The sequence below is a fragment of the Puma concolor genome, chromosome A1 (assembly GCF_028749965.1).
Source record: "Puma concolor isolate L17-30 chromosome A1, mPumCon1.1.hap2, whole genome shotgun sequence".
Lineage (NCBI taxonomy): Eukaryota > Metazoa > Chordata > Mammalia > Carnivora > Felidae > Puma > Puma concolor.
In genome coordinates this window covers 123,495,289-123,516,503 of record NC_141667.1, presented here as the reverse complement: position 1 = coordinate 123,516,503, position 21,215 = coordinate 123,495,289, and the positions used below count along the sequence as shown (strand labels likewise).

The 21,215-nt window shown below is 45.5% G+C and overlaps 1 protein-coding gene across 18 annotated transcripts in view; it reads left to right on the top strand.

Moving 5' to 3' along the window:
* Positions 1-21,215, top strand: part of LOC112861239 (protocadherin gamma-C4) — a 173,713-nt gene that overhangs the window by 84,121 nt on the left and 68,377 nt on the right. The window contains exon 1 of one of the 18 annotated variants that reach the window (XM_086701950.1): positions 69-2,952. The exons of 13 other annotated variants lie outside the window; for them this stretch is intronic. In XM_086701950.1, coding sequence (XP_086558076.1) covers positions 535-2,952 — 2,418 coding nt within the window. In that variant the 5' untranslated portion in view covers positions 69-534. Of the gene's footprint in view, positions 1-68; positions 2,953-2,991; positions 7,256-7,308; positions 12,081-12,448; positions 15,811-17,736; positions 21,134-21,215 lie in introns of those variants that run through there. 4 more of the 18 variants (XM_086701886.1, XM_086701919.1, XM_086701871.1 and 1 more) reach the window with 4 other exon arrangements.

Sequence of the window (21,215 nt, the reverse complement as noted above, 5' to 3'; positions counted from 1 at the left end):
CAATATATACATATTCTATATATAGAGAAATAAATATCGTATGTTTCTATTTGTATGTAATTGGCCCCCAGTCCTCCGTGTTGCAGTTGACAGCCACTCAGGAGGACGAGGGGGTCAATGCAGAAGTAAACAACTACCTCAGGAGCACTTCACAGAGTACAGGGCATATATATAAATATGTATAGGAATTTCGAAGAGGAATATATATATTATAGAGATTGTAGAGAACAATTGGATTCAAGAGGAAAATGCCTGCGGTTCCACACGGGGCCTCTGGGCGCCGCTGTCGGCCAGTACAGGGCAAGCGCAGTCGCCTGGGATTTCTGTCTCCAGCCTGGGATTTCCTGGGCAGTCACCAACACAGAAGAAAATCTGCTCATACAACTGGGTCTCCTGGAGGCGCAGACTTTACCCAACATTTACGGATTCCCAGGTACGCTTGTCATGGGTGGAATGCTCTTCCAGTGACGCCGTGGATTGCAGTTTCTTTGACATTCCGGAAAGACTGGGACCCAGCGAGAACTAGAGCGCGCAATGGGAGGGAGCTGCGTTCAGAGGCGCCCGGCCGGCAGGCGGCAGGTACTGTTTCCCTTCCTGCTACCTTTGTTCTACCCCGCGCTCTGCGAGCCGATCCGCTACTCGATTCCCGAGGAACTGGCCAAGGGCTCGGTGGTGGGGAACCTCGCCAAGGATCTCGGGCTCAGTGTCCTGGACGTGTCAGCTAGGAAGCTGCGAGTCAGCACGGAGAAGCTGCTTTTCAACGTAGACGCAGAGAGCGGGGACTTACTAGTGAAGGACCGAATAGACCGGGAGCAGATATGCAAAGAGAGAAGAAGATGTGAGTTGCAGTTGGAAGCCGTGGTGGAAAATCCTTTAAATATCTTTCATATCATTGTGGTTGTTGAGGATATTAATGACCATGCCCCTCAATTCGATAAAAAGGAAATACTTTTAGAAATTTTTGAATCTGTATCAGAAGGTGCACGAATATCCCTTGACCCTGCCACTGACCCCGATATAAACATGAACTCAGTTAAAGATTATCAGATAAATCCTAACCCTTATTTCTCATTAATGGTTAGAGTTAATTCCGATGGTGGTAAATATCCAGAGTTAACTTTGGAAAAACTCCTAGACAGGGAAGAGCAGCATTCTCATCACTTGATATTGACTGCCTTGGATGGTGGGAACCCACCAAGAAGTGCCACCACTCGAATAGAAATCTCTGTCAGGGATGCTAATGATAACTTTCCGGTGTTCAGCAAAGATGAATACAGAATCAGTATTAGTGAAAATCTGCCCCCTGGATCCTCCGTGTTGCAGGTGACAGCCACTGACAAGGATGAGGGGGTCAATGCAGAAGTGAACTACTACTTCAGGAGCACTGCTCAGAGTACAAGGTACATGTTCTTGCTGAATGAGAAAACAGGTATGATTAAGAATAACCAGTCATTGGATTTTGAGGATATAGAAAGATATACCATGGAAGTGGAAGCAAGGGATGGAGGTGGACTCTCTACCCAATGTAAAGTAATCATTGAAATCCTAGATGAAAACGACAACAGGCCAGAAATAATCATCACCTCTCTCTCTGATGAAATTTTGGAGGATTCTCTTCCAGGAATGGTTGTTGTTCTCTTCAAAACACGGGACAAGGATTTCGGGGGAAATGGAGAAGTCACATGTAACATAGAAAAGGATATTCCTTTCAAGATTTACTCCTCTTCTAATAATTACTACAAGCTGGTGACAGATGGACCCCTAGACCGAGAACAGACTCCGGAATACAACGTCACCATCACAGCCACTGACAGGGGCATTCCGCCCCTCTCCTCCAGCACTACCATCACCTTGCACATCACCGATGTCAATGACAACACACCGATTTTCCACCAGGCCTCCTATGTGGTCCACGTGGCTGAGAATAACCCTCCAGGAGCCTCCATCGCCCAAGTCAGCGCCTCCGACCCCGACCTAGGGCCCAACGGCCGCGTGTCCTACTCCATCGTGGCCAGCGACCTGGAGCCACGGGCGCTGGCGTCCTACGTGTCCGTGAGCGCGCAGAGCGGCGTGGTGTTCGCGCAGCGCGCCTTCGACCACGAGCAGCTGCGCGCCTTCGAGCTGACGGTGCAGGCCCGCGACCAGGGCTCGCCCGCGCTCAGCGCCAACGTGAGCCTGCGCGTGTTGGTGGGCGACCGCAACGACAACGCGCCTAGGGTGCTGTACCCGGCGCTGGGGCCCGACGGCTCGGCGCTCTTCGACACGGTGCCGCGCGCCGCGCAGCCCGGCTACCTGGTCACCAAGGTGGTGGCGGTGGACGCCGACTCGGGACACAATGCGTGGCTGTCGTACCACGTGCTGCAGGCCAGCGAGCCCGGACTCTTCAGCTTGGGGCTGCGCACGGGCGAGGTGCGCACTGCGCGTGCTTTGGGCGACAGGGACGCGGCCCGCCAGCGCCTGCTGGTCGCCGTGCGGGACGGGGGACAGCCGCCCCTCTCTGCCACCGCCACGCTGCACCTGGTTTTCGCCGACAGCCTCCAAGAAGTACTGCCGGATGTCAGCGACCGTCCGGAGCCCTCTGACCCCCAGGCCGAGCTGCAGTTTTACCTGGTGGTGGCTTTGGCCTTGATCTCGGTGCTCTTCCTCCTTGCGGTGATTCTGGCGGTGGCCCTGCGCCTGCGCCGCTCCCCCAGCCCCGCTGCCTGGGGCTGCTTTCAGCCTGGTCTTTGTGTCAAGTCTGGACCTGTGGTTCCTCCTAACTACAGTGAGGGGACTTTGCCTTATTCCTACAATTTGTGCGTTGCCCAAACCGGAAAGGCAGAGTTTAACTTCCTAAAATGTAATGAGCTCTTGCATTCCACTCAAGACATAGTTTGCGGTGATTCGTCTGGGGCCTTAATTCCACTTCAGGGTGGGCATGATTTGACTGCACATCCTGAGATGCTCACACCGGTGAGTTACATTTTTGTGTCTTCTGAAACATTCTATTGTTTTCTCTTATTTGAGGCATACTATTGTATTTTTTAATATGAGTCATATTTGGAAAATCCATAACTAATCACCTTGTCTCAGTATTTACTTTTTGCAAATTATATTTTTCAAGAGTTACTTGGTTTGTAAGTGCTCTATAATTCAGCAATAATGTCACTAAATTGGCGATATCTAGTCAAGCTCAGATTAGCAAAACAGGCAGTGGCTTCTTACTGAATAAATTAATAAGTAATTACTCAAGTTTGTTAAGATTTAAGATGAATTTTCCATATTCTACTTATATATTTTGAGTATAATAATATTAAGCCACTCATTAAATATTCAAGCAGGTGCTTGTTTCAAAGAAACATTTATTGTAAATAATATCCTGGCTATATTTAGGTATCTTCATTTATTCTAATAATTAAAATAACTAAGCATTTGAGGGGAGATGGTGAACAAATCGAAAAGTTTCTGAAATTCTATGCAAAGTTATAGAAATACGTATTTTCCTTGGGAGATGAGTCAAACTTGTTTTCCATTGCCAAGGTTTCTATGCTCCCCAGAACTTAATAATAACTACCCTAGAGGATTTTTTCTCTTCAGCATTTGGTTCTTCTGGCTTTCTTCTTATGTTTATTTATCTTTTCTTGGAGCTCAAATTGTACTCTTTCCTAATCTTTTTTCCTCTACATTGAAAAAGAATGAATTTCTAAGAAAGCAAATGAACTGTCACTGCCTTTTGCACTCAGTCTCTGTCTCTAATTGTCTGATATAAAGTCTTTGAAGACAAAATATAAAATCTTTGAAAAGTTCCACACTTTGGAGGCATAGTGACATAAATGGTCCTGAACAACCTGTTCTCTGTATAAAAGATGTGAACCTCTAAACTCCTCACCTTTGGGGAGAGAACTTCTGCTGGGTTGATGGGCAGGTAGAATTGAAGATGTCTGAACCACTTCACTTTGGGCTTCCATACAAAGTGCCAGAAGAGATTGTTTGTATGGGCATCAATGCTCTGATGAAAACAGATCATTTGAGTAAATACTTGCTTAAAAAAAAAACACCCTACATCATTATTTTGTTTTTAAAAATTGTAGCTTGAAATTCTTATATTTTTCTTCCCATTACCACACAGACATGTTATACTCCTTTTAGTTTGTGGTTACTTCATTAATTTAAATAGGTCAAATTAACTTCTAATTATATATGCCTACAATAAAAAAAAACATTGTTTTCAAAACAGTTCATGGAGGCTCAATAAAACTATTTTAGAAAAGAATATTTTGAAAAATTTTTACACAATATTAATCATCAACAAATTTAATTAATTGGCCAATTAGTTAAAGCTAAAATAAAAATTATAAGTGAATATAGCTAGAAATGAGTATGTTTCTACTCAGAAAGTGTTACAAATATGTGTATTTGACCAGTTATTTTCATTTGATATTTTATAGTACTTTCCATTTATCCTACCCAATAAGCAATCTACAAGTAGTAGTTGACTTAAGGGATATCAGTTGAGAAGCCATAGAAATATTGTAAAGTAAAATGAAAGATCCAACAAAGAGTACCGTGTTTTCCATTGCACACATAGTGGGTGCAGTAACTTCTCAGGACTCTGAGCGCCGCTGTTCTCCCAGAGAAACGCAGCCAGTGCTCAATCCAGATTCTCAGGGCTCCGACTACGCGAAGCTCCTCAGTTCCTACAAACCGGCTCCAGGGTTGCAGTGAAACTCACTCCAGAATTTGAGGTGCGTAGGCTACAGAGGCTCCCAGCAGCCAGAGAAAGAAAAAGGAGTCGTTAAAACACACAACGTGCCCAGTGATTACTTGGCGAGAATTCCTTGACTAGACAACAATGGCTGCTAAAAGGAACCACTCCAACCGCAAAGCGCTGGTTTTGTTCTGTCTTTTCCTCGGTTTGTCATGGGAGGCTGAAGCCCGGCAGATCCGCTACTCCGTTCCTGAGGAGTTAGAGAAAGGCTCTTTCGTCGGCAACATCTCCAAGGACCTGGGGCTGGAGCCCTGGGAGCTGGCTGAGCCTGGAGTCCGCATCGTCTCCAGAGGTAGGACACAGCTTTTCGCTCTGAACCCGAGAAGTGGCAGTTTGGTCACCGCAGGCAGGATAGACCGGGAGGAGCTCTGTGGTCAGAGTGCACGGTGTCTGGTGAATTTTAACATTCTTGTGGAAGATAGGGTGGAACTTTTTGGGATAGAAATAGAAATAACTGATGTCAACGATAATGCCCCAAAATTCCAAGCAGAAAATGTAGAGGTAAAAATTAATGAAAATGTCGCTCCAGGAATGCGTTTTCCTCTCCTGGAAGCTGTTGATCCAGACGTGGGTGTGAACTCCCTCCAGAGCTACCAGCTCAGCTCCAATAAGTACTTCTCATTAGCAGTTCAGAGTCATGCCAGTGGTGTCAAATACCCGGAGCTGGTACTGAAGCACGCCCTGGATCGTGAGGAAGAGGCACTACACCACCTGGTCCTCACTGCCTCCGATGGGGGTGACCCTCTCCTATCTGGTACAGTTCTCATCAGTGTGATCGTCTTTGATACAAATGACAATGCACCGGTCTTTACCTTGCCAGAATACCGAGTGAGTGTTCTGGAGAACTTGCCTGTGGGCACACAGCTGCTTACAGTCACTGCCACAGACAGGGATGAAGGAGCCAATGGAGAAGTCACATATTCATTCCGAAAATTTGTTCCTGACAAATTGTTGAAATTCCAACTAAACAAAAATACTGGGGAAATAAAATTATCAGAAAATCTAGACTACGAAGAAACAGATTTCTATGAATTAGAAATACAAGCAGAAGATGGAGGAGCATATCTTGCAATGGCAAAAGTATTGATTACAGTAGAAGATGTAAATGACAACAATCCAGAGGTGACCATCACATCTCTGTTTAGTCCCCTGATGGAAGACTCACCTCCGGGAACTATTATAGCCCTTTTAAATGTGCATGATCCAGACTCTGGGCAGAATGGACAGGTCACCTGTTCCATATCAGGCAATCTACCATTTAAGTTAGAGAAATCCATTGACGGTTATTATAGACTGGTGACACACAGAACCCTTGACAGGGAACAGGTATCCTCTTACAATATCACAGTGACAGCCACAGATGGAGGAAATCCACCCCTATTAACAGAAACTCACTTCACTGTGCAAGTGGCAGATATTAATGACAACCCACCCACTTTTTCCCACATCTCCTACTTCACCTATATCCCGGAGAACAACCCCAGAGGTGCCTCCATCTTGTCTGTGACTGCACTAGACCCAGACAGCAAAGAGAATGCTCAGGTTATTTACTCCCTAGCTGAAGACACTTTCCAGGAAGCACCTCTATCCTCCTACGTCTCCATAAACTCTGACACAGGAGTCCTGTATGCGTTGCGAACTTTCGACTATGAGCAATTTCATGATCTACAGATTCAGGTGATTGCCACTGACAGTGGGGACCCACCTCTCAGCAGCAATGTTTCTGTGAGCATATTTGTGCTGGACCAGAATGACAATGCACCAGAGATCCTGTACCCCACCCTACCCACTGACACTTCCACTGGAATGGAGCTGGCACCCCGTTCTTCAGAGTCCGGCTATTTGGTCACTAAGGTGGTGGCAGTGGACAAAGACTCAGGTCAGAATGCCCGACTGTCCTACCGCCTGCTCAAGGCCAGCGAACCAGGGCTCTTCGCAGTGGGGCTGCACACAGGCGAGGTGCGCACAGCACGGGCCCTGCTGGACAGGGATGCGCTCAAGCAGAGCCTGGTTGTGGCGGTGCAGGACCATGGCCAGCCCCCTCTCTCAGCCACCGTCACACTCACTGTGGCCATTGCTGACAGCATCCCAGATGTCCTGGCTGACCTGGGCAGTCTGGAAGTTCCACGTGACTCCGAAGCTTCAGGTCTAACGCTATATCTGGTCGTGGCGGTAGCCATAGTTTCCTGCATCTTCCTCGCTTTTGTCATCGTGCTACTGGCTCTCAGGTTGAGGCGCTGGCACACATCGCACCAGCTCCAAGCTTCAGGAGGCGGGCTAGTGGGTGTGCCCACCTCCCCCTTTGTGGGCGTGGAAGGGGTGCGGGCTTTCCTGCAGACGTATTCCCATGAGGTCTCCCTCACAGCAGACTCACGGAAGAGTCACGCGATCTTCCCCGAGCCCAACTACGCCGACATGCTCATTAGCCATGAGAGCTTTGAGAAAAAGGATCCTTTGTCTTTGTTAGATGATTTGAAGTTACCTGTAGAAGATAACCCTTTGGTTCCAGTGAGTTCTGGTTTTACTCTTTTTCTTTTAAGAATTATAATTGGTTTTACTTTTAGGTTTGGCATAATGATAGAAAATTTTGGTCTTTATTTTTTTCACTGTTCCCTCCATTTCAATGATATTTGTTTCTTGCTAAAACATTGAAGAGTAGAATTTGATGGTTATTAAGACTGATATGTTTTTATTTTCTGGTAAATATTCACGTAATTCCAATGAAGGCCTATGGTCACAAGGCTGTTACGATTTTGCAGAGCATTCTACTTTATAGTTTTGTTGAGTACAGTACTGACAGTTCCTGAGAGTACCTCCATAAGTGTCTGTCAATTTATGTACACTTCTCTTGGCCACATGCTAAAATCTTAGCCTCTTAGGCAACCTTAGCTCTTGTTTTGAAGGCAGGTCTGGTAAAATAGGTGAATATCAGAGACAAATCCATTAACTTCACTGGAAACAGTGAACAGGTTCCTCAGTGTTGTTTTTCCCAACGAGAAAAGCAATACACCTTTGTGGTTTTATTTTTCAAAATATACCTTACGGTGACAATTACAGTTGAATATACTTCCTAGAAGGATTTAAGTTTTTCATTAATATTCTACTAACAATTGTTAACAATGTGTGCTTAAAATTTTCCAAGTGTAATCATAATTGGTAACAATACATTAGCATCCTTTTTTTAAAGTTTATTTTGAGAGAAAGCGCATGCATTGGAGGGGCAGAGAGAGAGGGAGAGAGAATCCCAAGCAGGCTCCATGCTGTCAGTGCAGAGCCCAACACAGAACACATGGGGCTCAGGCCCACGAACTGAAAGATCATGATCTGAGCCAAAATCAAAAGTCAGATGCTTAACGGACTGAGCTACCTAGGCACCCTGTAACAGTGTAGCATCCTTTTTGCTTGTGATTCTAATTTCATACTGTTATGTGGAAGACAGCATTTTAATTTGACTTTCCTTGCTCACTAGGGATGCTAAAGAACGTATAGAAGGTTAAAGTAAGCAAATTTTGGGTTATGCTGCCAGCATTTTTTGTTAAATTCTCCAAATAAGAAAAAACATTTGTACATGTGCCTAAGAACAGAAGCAAAAGATGAGTTCCAAGGGTATTTCAGTGGCTTTGTAACATAGAAGAAAGAAGATCCACCTGGATTTATGAAAATTCTGACGTTAAGAATCAAAATAAACTAGGTCAAGAAAGAAATGTCATTTCTGTGGGAGATCTGAATATAAGCAGAGAAGTACACAGAAGTATTCTAAACAATCAGTAAGTAGAGTTACTGATGTGGCCATTTACTTTAGTGAAGATGGCGATGTATTTGGTTTGATATCTTACTTTTAACTTATTACTAGTATTCTTCCAAACCAATATGGTAGCATTCAGTCCAAGAATATCCTAATGTGTCTCAAAATATTTATGAGACTGATTTTTCTCATTGTCATCCAACATTTGTTCAACAATAGGTCTATGGAAAGAGAGCACATCCTTTAGGGTCATAGTTATTAGCTTAAATCATTGAAAGTCATTTTAAATCTATCTTTGGGAGTCAAAATTATTACGCATCTATATCTAAATAATTCTGTTCTGAAAAATACAGGGTTTTTAAAAAACTACTCTTTCGGCGTGGTAATTGTTGTGACCAAATCATGTTAATTATTATTTGAAAACAGCACAGAACACCCTAGATGAATGTAATGACTATGGGAATGACAGCCTTCTAATTTCTAAATATGGGAGATGGACTAATGCTTTCTAGCCAAATGTAAGCTACGATTGAAGACAAAAAGATTTTTGCTTATTTTCAGTACTTACCTTTGTGGATAATTACTTTTAAAAGGAACAACAGTGATTACCTCTGGATGCAAGAACTGAATAGCAATGGGCCATGGGATGGAAGAGCTACTTTACACTCTATATTCTTTTGTGCTTTTTTGAATTTTGAAAGAAGTACTTTACTTATTCAAAGTCTATGTAAATTTTTAACATATACAACATATTATAATTTTTACCATATGAAACACGTTTCATGATGAGAATGAAAACATTGAGAAATAAGATTTAGGATATTAGCTGTTATCATCTTACATTTTAACAAGATTTCCTGAAAGAGAAAAACTAGATTGCGGTTCCACACAAAGCCTCTGGGCGCCGCTGTCGGCCAGTACAGGGCAAGTGCTGTCGCCCGGGATTCTTCAGCCTCTAGCCTGGGTGTTCCTGCGCAGTCAACAACACAGAGTGAAGGAACCCCATACACACAGGGGCTTCTGGCCACGCCGACTCTCCCCAGCACACACAGATTCCCAGTCCCAAGACTGGAGGCTCTGTATGTTCTGGGCCTAATGCTACCAGTGCGGTAGCGGGCACTTTTTCTAGCTAGAAAGACTGGGACCCAGCGAGAACTAGAGCGCGCGATGGGAGGGAGCTGCGTTCAGAGGCGCCCGGCCGGCAGGCGGCAGGTACTGTTTCCCTTCCTGCTACCTTTGTTCTACCCCGCGCTCTGCGAGCCGATCCGCTACTCGATTCCCGAGGAACTGGCCAAGGGCTCGGTGGTGGGGAACCTCGCCAAGGATCTCGGGCTCAGTGTCCTGGACGTGTCAGCTAGGAAGCTGCGAGTCAGCACGGAGAAGCTGCTTTTCAACGTAGACGCAGAGAGCGGGGACTTACTAGTGAAGGACCGAATAGACCGGGAGCAGATATGCAAAGAGAGAAGAAGATGTGAGTTGCAGTTGGAAGCCGTGGTGGAAAATCCTTTAAATATCTTTCATATCATTGTGGTTGTTGAGGATATTAATGACCATGCCCCTCAGTTCCATAAAGATGAAATAAACTTAGAAATCAGTGAATCTGTCACTCCAGGGATGGGAACAATTCTTGAGTCTGCAAAAGATCCTGATATTAGTACGAATTCACTGAGCAAATACCAGTTAAGCCCTAATGAGTACTTCTCCTTGGTGGTGAAAGACAATCCCGATGGTGGCAAATATCCAGAATTAGTACTGAAGAAGACCCTGGACCGGGAAACACAAAGCTCTCATCATCTGGTGCTGACAGCATTTGACAATGGAAATCCACCACGAAGCAGCACAGCTCAGATCCGAATCCTGGTGGTGGATGCCAATGATAACCCCCCGGTGTTCAGCCAAGATACGTATAGGGTCAGTCTTCGTGAAGGTGTACCCCCAGGCACCTCAGTGGTGCAGGTGAGTGCCACTGACCAAGACGAAGGCTCCAACGCGGAGATCACCTACTCATTCCTTGGTATGGCTAATAAAGCCCAGCATGTGTTCTCTCTGGATTCTGCCACAGGAAACATTATAACTCAGCAACCCTTGGATTTCGAAGAAGTAGAAAGATATACCATGGATGTAGAAGCGAAGGACCGAGGATCCCTCTCTACCCAGTGTAAAGTAATCATAGAAGTTCTAGATGAAAACGACAACATCCCTGAAATAATCATTACTTCTCTCTCTGATCAAATTTTGGAGGATTCCCATCCAGGAATGGTTGTTGTTCTCTTCAAAACACAGGACCAGGATTCTGGGGAAAACGGAGAAGTCATTTGTAACTTAAGTAGAGATATTCCATTTAAGATTCATTCTTCATCTAATAATTACTACAAGCTGGTAACAGATGGACCCCTAGACCGAGAACAGACTCCGGAATACAACGTCACCATCACAGCCACTGACAGGGGCATTCCGCCCCTCTCCTCCAGCACTACCATCACCTTGCACATCACCGATGTCAATGACAACACACCGATTTTCCACCAGGCCTCCTATGTGGTCCACGTGGCTGAGAATAACCCTCCAGGAGCCTCCATCGCCCAAGTCAGCGCCTCCGACCCCGACCTGGGGCCCAACGGCCGCGTGTCCTACTCCATCGTGGCCAGCGACCTGGAGCCACGGGCGCTGGCGTCCTACGTGTCCGTGAGCGCGCAGAGCGGCGTGGTGTTCGCGCAGCGCGCCTTCGACCACGAGCAGCTGCGCGCCTTCGAGCTGACGGTGCAGGCCCGCGACCAGGGCTCGCCCGCGCTCAGCGCCAACGTGAGCCTGCGCGTGTTGGTGGGCGACCGCAACGACAACGCGCCTAGGGTGCTGTACCCGGCGCTGGGGCCCGACGGCTCGGCGCTCTTCGACACGGTGCCGCGCGCCGCGCAGCCCGGCTACCTGGTCACCAAGGTGGTGGCGGTGGACGCCGACTCGGGACACAATGCGTGGCTGTCGTACCACGTGCTGCAGGCCAGCGAGCCCGGACTCTTCAGCCTGGGGCTGCGCACGGGCGAGGTGCGCACTGCGCGTGCTTTGGGCGACAGGGACGCGGCCCGCCAGCGCCTGCTGGTCGCCGTGCGGGACGGGGGACAGCCGCCCCTCTCTGCCACCGCCACGCTGCACCTGGTTTTCGCCGACAGCCTCCAAGAAGTACTGCCGGATGTCAGCGACCGTCCGGAGCCCTCTGACCCCCAGGCCGAGCTGCAGTTTTACCTGGTGGTGGCTTTGGCCTTGATCTCGGTGCTCTTCCTCCTTGCGGTGATTCTGGCGGTGGCCCTGCGCCTGCGAAGCTCTTCCAGCCACGCCCCAGAGAGCTGCTTTGGGTCTGTTCGGTGTTCCAAGTCTGGACCCGAGATTACCGCCAACTACAGTGAAGGAACATTACCCTATGCCTATAATTTTTGTGTGCCTGGGGATCAAACTAATCCGGAATTTAATTTTCTCACATCTGTTGATCATTTTCCAGCCACACAAGATATTCTCAACAAAGATAGCCCTTCGGGACTAATGACTAGCATTTTAACTCCTAGTGTTGAAGCAGATAAGAAAACTTTAAAACAGGTAAGTATTTAAAATAATGCTTTTTATATTCTAATGCCAATGTATTCCAATGGAGCATTGTTGTTTAAAGATTCTAGATTAAGGGGTGCCTGGCTGGCTCAGTTGGTAGAGCATGTGACTCTTGATCTCAGAGTTGTGATTTCAAACCCCACTTTGGGTGTAGAGCTTACCTAAAAATAAATTAATAGGGGTGCCTGGGTGGCTCAGTCAGTTAAGCATCTGACTTCGGCTCAGGTCATGATCTCACAGTTCGTGAGTTGGAATAAAGCCCTGCATTGGGCTCTGTGCTGACAGCTCAGACAGCCTGCTTCTGATTCTGTGTTTCCCTGTCTATGCCCTGCACCTGCTTGTGCTCTGTCTCTGTCTCTCAAAAATGAATAAACATTAAAAATTTTTTAAAAATAAATAAATACAAGTAATGATTCTAGATTCAATCTCTTGATAAAATTCCTAAAATAAATCTAGGTCAAACCTATTGGTATCACTGTTTAGACTAAAGTTTACGGTGCTGCAGTCATTCTACTATGCAATTTAAGGTAGAATATATAGAAATCTCAAGCAAATTTTTCATGAAAGAGAATACTTCTTATTTAAGGATATGGAACACAATTCTATTTTTTTATATCATGGTAATTTTTAAAATGACAGCCTAATGTCATCCAAATTTTCTCAAATGTTTCATCTTTTACTCAATAAAGAAATATTGGTAAGAATTTTAGTCATGCGCTCTGATGATTTTTTTGGAACCGAGCTAGTTCCACATCCATAAATACTGTTCCCTTCAGTTGGTAAAAATCAATAGAAAGCAAGTCTAACTTGCAGTTGTTCAGTTCCTACAGTATTTGAAAACATTTTTTAAAATTAAACAATCCCTTTTAATAATTATTCCTTTTATTAAATGCTCTTGGTAAACCTTCAACATCACATTATACAACCCTTTGTTTTGTGCAGTTTTCAGTTTTACAAATATGTGTAATTCTTGAAGAGGTGTGTAATAACTTCTGGAACAGACACATTAAGTTGGGCTTTTCTTACTCGTTGCAATAATAAGATTTGGCTCTAGGCGCCGCTCTTCACCAATCAGGGAATGGGAAGCTGCAAGCTGCCTTCCCTCCCTCCCCCATCTCTACAACACAAAGCAGAGTAACATGGATACTCACAGATCCTGATGCTGGAAACTTAAAGTAGTTCTCTCTCTAATATATTCTGGATGCAGTCATCCTTGAACTTGGTAGATATATAAGCTGATTCAGAACAAAACAGCCCAAGAAACCAGGGAATATAAGCTCAGCTTACTGCCATGGGGAATCGGCTACTGTTTCTGGACCGCAGCGGGCTGATCCTACTATACATTTTCCTGAGGACGCTACAGGAGTCTGGGGCAGGGCACATCCAATACTCGGTGCCCGAAGAGACAGATAAAGGCTTCTTCGTGGGCAATATTTCCAAGGACCTGGGGCTGGAACCCTGGGAGCTGGCGGAACGCCGAGTCCGCATCATCTCCAGAGGCAGGATGCAGCTTTTCGCTCTGGATCCGCGAAGTGGCAGCTTGATCACTGCAGGTAGGTTAGACCGGGAGGAGCTCTGTGAGACACTGTCCTCCTGTTTTTTTAATATAGAGATACTTGTGGAAGATACCCTGAAGATTTACGGAGTGGAGGTGGAAATAATGGATGTTAATGATAACGCCCCCAGCTTCCAGGAGGCAGAAATAGAGATAAAAGTCAGTGAGCACGCAACTCCAGGATCGAGATTTCCCCTTCCTAACGCTAGGGATCCAGATGTAGGAATGAACTCTCTCCAGCGCTACCAGCTCAATCCTAACAGTTACTTTTCCTTGCAAATGCGAGGCGGGATGGATGGGGCCAAGAATCCTGAACTAGTGCTGGAGGGGAGTTTGGACCGGGAAAAGGAGGCTGCTCACCATCTCCTCCTCACAGCTTTCGATGGAGGAGATCCCATCCAACAGGGTGCTGTTGCCATTCGTGTAGTGGTCCTCGATGTAAATGACCATATACCAAAGTTTACACAGTCTGTATATCAAGTGAGTATTCCTGAAAACCTCAGCTCTGGAACTCGGGTTCTCATGGTAAATGCAACTGATCCAGATGAGGGAATCAATGGGGAAGTGGTGTTTTCATTCCGGAATATGGAAAGCAAAGCTTCTGAAATATTCCAGTTGGATTCTCACACTGGAGAAGTTTTAATACGAGGGTCTCTGGATTTTGAGAAATCTAGATTTTATGAGATGGAAATTCAAGGCCAAGATGGAGGAGGTCTCTCGACCACTGCTAAGATATTGATCACAGTTGTGGATGTGAATGATAATGCTCCAGAAATAACTATCACATCTTCTACTAATTCAGTGCTGGAAAACTCTCCTCCAGGTACAGTTATTGCTCTTCTAAATGTGCAAGATCAAGACTCTGGAGAAAATGGTCAAGTCTCATGTTTCGTTCCTAACAGTCTGCCTTTTAAATTAGAAAAGACTTATGGAAATTATTACAAATTGATAACAAACAGAGTGCTGGACAGGGAGCAGGTCCACAGCTATAATATAACCTTGATAGCCACAGATCAGGGACATCCACCCTTGTCTACAGAAACTCACATTTCACTGAATGTAGCAGATGACAATGATAACCCACCCACTTTTGCTGATTCCTCTTACTCCGTCTACATTCCTGAAAACAACCCCAGAGGAGCTTCCTTCTTCTCAGTGATGGCACTTGACCTGGACAGCAATGAGAACTCCCGGGTCACTTATTCCCTAGTGGAGGATACCCTGCAGGGAGCACCTTTATCCTCCTATGTCTCCATCAACTCAGACACCGGCACCCTATATGCACTGCGCTCTTTTGACTATGAACAGTTCCGTGACCTGCAAGTGTGGGTGACAGCACTGGACGGTGGGAACCCGCCACTCAGCAGCAATGTTTCTGTGAGCATATTCGTGCTGGACCAGAATGACAATGTGCCAGAGATCCTGCACCCCACCCTCCCAACCGATGGTTCCACTGGTGTGGAGCTGGCACCCAGGTCAGCTGAGCCTGGCTACCTGGTGACTAAGGTAGTGGCGGTGGACAGAGACTCTGGCCAGAATGCCTGGCTGTCCTACCGCCTGCTCAAGGCCAGCGAGCCAGGGCTCTTCGCAGTGGGGCTGCACACGGGCGAGGTGCGCACAGCACGGGCCCTGCTGGACAGAGATGCGCTCAAGCAGAGCCTGGTGGTGGTGGTGCAGGACCATGGCCAGCCCCCTCTCTCGGCCACCGTCACGCTCACCGTGGCCGTGGCTGACAGTATCCCAGATGTCCTGGCTGACCTAAGCAGCTTCGAGTCTTCTGCCAATCCCCACGATTCTGGCCTCACACTCTACCTAGTGGTGGCGGTGGCAGTTGTCTCCTGCGTCTTCCTCGCGTTTGTGATTGTGCTGCTGGCGCTCAGACTGAGGCACTGGCACGCGACACGTCTGCTCCAGGCTTCAGGAGGCAGTTTGGTTGGCATGCCTACCTCGCACTTTGTGGGCGTGGACGGGGTGCAAGCTTTCCTGCAGACCTATTCCCAAGAGGTCTCCCTCACGGCGGACTCTCGGAGGAGTCACGTGATCTTCCCTCAGCCCAACTATGCGGACATGCTTATTAGTCATGACAGCTGTGAGAAAAGCGAGCCACTCTTGATAGCTGAAGATTCAGCTGCTGGTTTAGGCAAATTTGACTCCAAGAATGATCAGGTGAGATTTATTACCTACCTCCCAGTTGTTGCTATCTCTGTGCAAGTCTTTTAAGTGGCTTAAAAACATATTTCTGGTGGGGGGATATATTCAGTTCATACATGTTTAGAGCAATACATATGAGTTCCTCTATTTTATCTTTCAACAAATTACCATCATTTTTCAGAAAAGGTTTTTCCACTCCTCTGGCATATTTTCTTTTGATTCTAAAGGTCTAGTTCAGCTACCATGGCTTGCTTTATAATAAGTTAAATTTTAGTAATATTTTTCTATCATCAGTGTTTGTGGCTATCAATGAACTGGTTAGGATTCAAATTAATGATTCACAAGTTTTTTGTTTGCCTATTACAATTTCACATTGCCTCCATTTATTTATAATTAAATTCTATCACTATTTGCTTTATTTCTAATGTTCAAATTTGATCATGTTGATTCAATGGCATACACTCTGTAGCTCTTTTCCTTATCTATATACACATATATACAACATTTACATGTAAATGTTCACACATGTAAGCTTGGCTCTGAGCATGAAAATTCTATTTTGAGTTTTGATGAGTGGTAATATGTTTCAATTATGTTGATTATTTCAACTTTGTGTAATTTATTTATATTACCAAAACAGATATGCTGATTGCCTTTTTACTACTAGATTCTTTTGGGAGAGGAAATGTAGAGTACACCTTTTTTCTTAAGTTCTACACATATTTTCTGTTTCTACCATGAAGTCATTTGATTGTTCTGAAGAAATAGTTGAATTGTTGAACTGGTATTATTTTCTTTTATTCTTTTACTTGTACTTTAGTGTGTGTGTGTGTGTGTGTGTGTGTGTTTAAGATTTCTTAATGTAGTAAATTCACCTGCAGAAATAATTTTGATCCAGTGCTTCTCAAAAAGTTATTTTCAAATTGGCTAAACATGCTTACATTTTTCAGATATACTAATGTGAACTAGTTTGTGAATATTTGGACTTTATGAGACTGATTTATCTGGTATTCCTATTTGGTGTTTCCTTTTTGTTGTTGTGTGTTTTCAATATGCCTATGAGTCATGGATTCCTTTTTTATTTCCTTTGAAAACTCATTTTGTAATATATATAAGTATATTCAATCCTTATATTCAGAACCAACTTGTTATTGAAACCCTGGTAGTTACCTAATGACATGTGTTTTCTGAAACACTGCATAGGAAAGTCAAGTGAGGAAAGGAGACTTACTGAAGATATTTGAACACAGGAATCATCTCCATACTCAATTCAGCTCAGCACTCTCATACCACTTATAGATGTTTGGCCCAGGTTATTAACATATTCATGTTCCCTTTCAAGTTTTCTTTTCTCATTTAGGAATTGACCTTAATGTATTTAGCTATAATTGAGTTTCTAATATTTTGGCAAAAAGAATTTCAACTGTAGGAAAGGGATATCCTGCAACAGATGCTTGACATTCTTGATGTCAAGAAAAATTTTAGAGTGTTTCAAGCATGTAGGGATAAAATTTATGCCTGTGGAATTCCAAACTGAGAAAACAGATTTGGAGTGCCCTGGGTGGCCCAATTGGAGCATCTCACTCTTGGTTTCAGCTCGGGTCATGATCTCATGGTCCATAGGATCGAACCCCACGTCAGCATGGAGACTTCTTGAGATTCTCTCTCTCTCCTTCTCGCTCTCTGACCCTCCCCCACTCACATGTGGGTGCTCTTTCTCTCTCTCTCAAAAATAAATAAAGTTAAAAAAGAAAACAGACTTGAGGCATTTTACTTGAATTGAAAGCAGACGAATAAAAGGACATGAGTTATTTTGTGGGAGAGGGAGGTTGTTCCATATATATATATATATATATATATATATATATATATATATATACATATATATATATATATATAAAACATAGTCTGAACAGTTAGGAGCTGGCAACCAAAATCTTGGAGAACAAAAGGAAAGGTTACCTTTGAAACTTGAGATTAAGAAGATGGTTATTTTGATTCAGAGGTAGTGATAAACTTCTATTAAGGTACAACATGTGGTCCAGTTAAATAGAAGGATAAAAATAAAACACTCTCACGTTTTGCATATCATTAAATTCCTATGGTACCTACTAGGGTATACTTTTATATTGTTATGGTGAAAGTGTAAAACACTTGATAATCCTTTTAAAAAATTTCTTTTATAAGGAGCAAGGAAAACTATATATCTTTGGTCAACCTCCTCCTGAGTATGTCCTATATAGATTTGAGCTCTCCTCCAGTTTCCTCTGGAAAAATTAGGAGGAAAATTATCTGCACATCAGATTGAAAATAATACTGGGGGTTAGCTCATGGCTGCAAAAATTTCCCCATATCACTTGGTGAGGCTGTTTTACCATGTGGTCTATGTTCTAAATCTGGAGAGAAGACTTGGCTTTGTTCTTCCAGTATGTGCATTGCCTCTGATTAGAAGAAGATAAACTTTTCTCATACTCGGTTAATGGCTCTTCTATAGAATCAAATCTCTAATGAATCTTCTTTGGTAGTAAACACTGGAAAAGAGACACATCCAAAACTCATATATTGCCTTGTTCTATATACCTGAGTCCAACAAATCTGACGGAATAGCAAATCCCATTGTTTGCAAGGTTTTGGACTGCAATTTTCTAAGTAGACTCTGAGTGCCGCTGTTGGCCAATGCGCTGCAAGAGCAGGAGTCCACGATCTACCTAAGTGATTTTCTGCGCAATCACGGAAGCAAGTCTGAAAGGAGATGAAGCCCACACATAGACTCTCTGCTCAGCAAATGATTTTGGAATACAGATTGGGATGCCTTGAAACTGAAGACATTGAGTTTTCTACGTATTGGCAGTAACTATTTTAAACACAATTTGTAAAGCATCTTCTCTTAACATCAGAGGCTGTGGCAGCGCAGAAAAGGATGGGAACTAGGGTGAAGCAGAGGAGCTATACCCGGCAGCGGCAAGTACTCTTTCCCTTCCTGCTGCCTTTGTTCTGTGGGGGGCTCTCTGAGCAGATCCGCTACTCTATTCCAGAAGAAATGGCCAGGGGCTCAGTGGTAGGAAACCTTGCTGAAGACCTGGGGCTGCATGTACAGGATTTATTGACCCGCAACTTCAGAGTTAGTGCAGAGAAACAATACTTTACCTTGAACACAGAGAATGGCAACATACTTGTGAGTGACAGAATAGATAGGGAGTTGCTCTGTCCCCCAAACCCTCTGTGTGTCCTGCCCTTAGAGATTGTGGCAGATAATCCTCTAAATGTTTTTCACATATCTGTGAGGATAGAAGATATAAATGACAATCCACCTTATTTCCCCCAAAATAGCATTGTTTTAAAAATCAATGAACTTGCAATTCTTGGAACTCGATTTGGTTTGGAATCTGCTATAGATGCAGATGTAGGACCTAACTCTCTCCAGAATTACCAACTCAGCTATAATGAGTATTTCTCTCTGATGGTGAAGGATAAGACCGAAGGCAAGAATGCCCCAGAATTAATATTGGAGAAGCCGCTGGACCGGGAACATCAGAGCTCCCATCTTCTGGTCCTGACCGCAGTGGATGGAGGTGACCCAGTCCGAAGTGGCACCGTTCAAATCAAGATTGAGGTCACCGATGCCAATGATAACCCCCCAGTGTTCAGTCAGGATGTGTACAAAGTTAACCTTCCAGAGAACTTGCCCTCAGGCACCTCTCTGCTAAAGGTGACAGCCATCGACCAGGATGAGGGCATCAATGCAGAGATCACCTACTCCTTCAAAACAGTAAGAGATATTGGAAATATGTTTATGCTTGACCATCAAAGTGGAGAAATTAAATCCAAAGGTCCTATAGACTTTGAAAACAGTAGTAGTTATACCATGAGTGTAGAAGCCAAGGATGGTGGAGGCATGGCCACTGAATGTAAAATTATAATAGAAATTTTAGATGAGAATGACAATGCCCCAGAGGTCATTTTCACTTCGGTGTCAAGTTCCATAACTGAGGACACAGAACAGGGGATGGTGATTGCTCTGTTCAAAACACATGACAAAGATTCGGGAGAAAATGGAGAGGTCACATGCCTCATAAAAGAAAAAGTTCCTTTTAGAATTGAATCTTCTGCCAATAATTACTACAAACTTGTAACAGATGGGGCCCTGGACCGGGAGAAGACCCCTGTGTACAACGTCACCATCACAGCTACTGACAGGGGAAAGCCGCCTCTTTCCTCTAGCTCAAGCATCACTGTGCACATCGCAGATGTCAACGACAATGCGCCCATTTTCGAACAGGCGTTCTATATGGTCCACATTGCCGAGAACAACCCTCCAGGAGCCTCCATCGCCCAAGTCAGCGCCTCCGACCCCGACCTGGGACCCAACGGCCACGTCTCCTACTCCATCGTGGCCAGCGACCTGGAGCCACGGGCGCTGGCGTCCTACGTGTCCGTGAGCGCGCAGAGCGGCGTGGTGTTCGCGCAGCGCGCCTTCGACCACGAGCAGCTGCGCGCCTTCGAGCTGACGGTGCAGGCCCGCGACCAGGGCTCGCCCGCGCTCAGCGCCAACGTGAGCCTGCGCGTGTTGGTGGGCGACCGCAGCGACAACGCGCCTAGGGTGCTGTACCCGGCGCTGGGGCCCGACGGCTCGGCGCTCTTCGACACGGTGCCGCGCGCCGCGCAGCCCGGCTACCTGGTCACCAAGGTGGTGGCGGTGGACGCCGACTCGGGACACAATGCGTGGCTGTCGTACCACGTGCTGCAGGCCAGCGAGCCCGGACTCTTCAGCCTGGGGCTGCGCACGGGCGAGGTGCGCACTGCGCGTGCTTTGGGCGACAGGGACGCGGCCCGCCAGCGCCTGCTGGTCGCCGTGCGGGACGGGGGACAGCCGCCCCTCTCTGCCACCGCCACGCTGCACCTGGTTTTCGCCGACAGCCTCCAAGAAGTACTGCCGGATGTCAGCGACCGTCCGGAGCCCTCTGACCCCCAGGCCGAGCTGCAGTTTTACCTGGTGGTGGCTTTGGCCTTGATCTCGGTGCTCTTCCTCCTTGCGGTGATTCTGGCGGTGGCCCTGCGCCTGCGATGCTCCATCACCCAAACTGCCTGGAACTGCATTCAACCTGGTTTCTGTCATAAGATTGGACCAGGAGTTTCTCCCACCTATAATCCTGAAACTTTGCCTTATTCCTACAATACGTACATTGCCTCCGATTCTCAGAAAACACGGCTTAATTTTCTAACTATGACGTCAGAAATGGGTCCCCGAGGAGATCTCTCTAATGAAGCTTCTTTGGTAATAAGTGTCACTGAGGAGAATAACAAATTAAGCTCTAACGCTGCTGCTGCTTCTGCCCATGTGAGTTTCAATACGTAGATTTGGTTTTTAATTTTAAAACTATTTTGGCAAAAAAATCTTAAATCATATGTTCTATCACTTC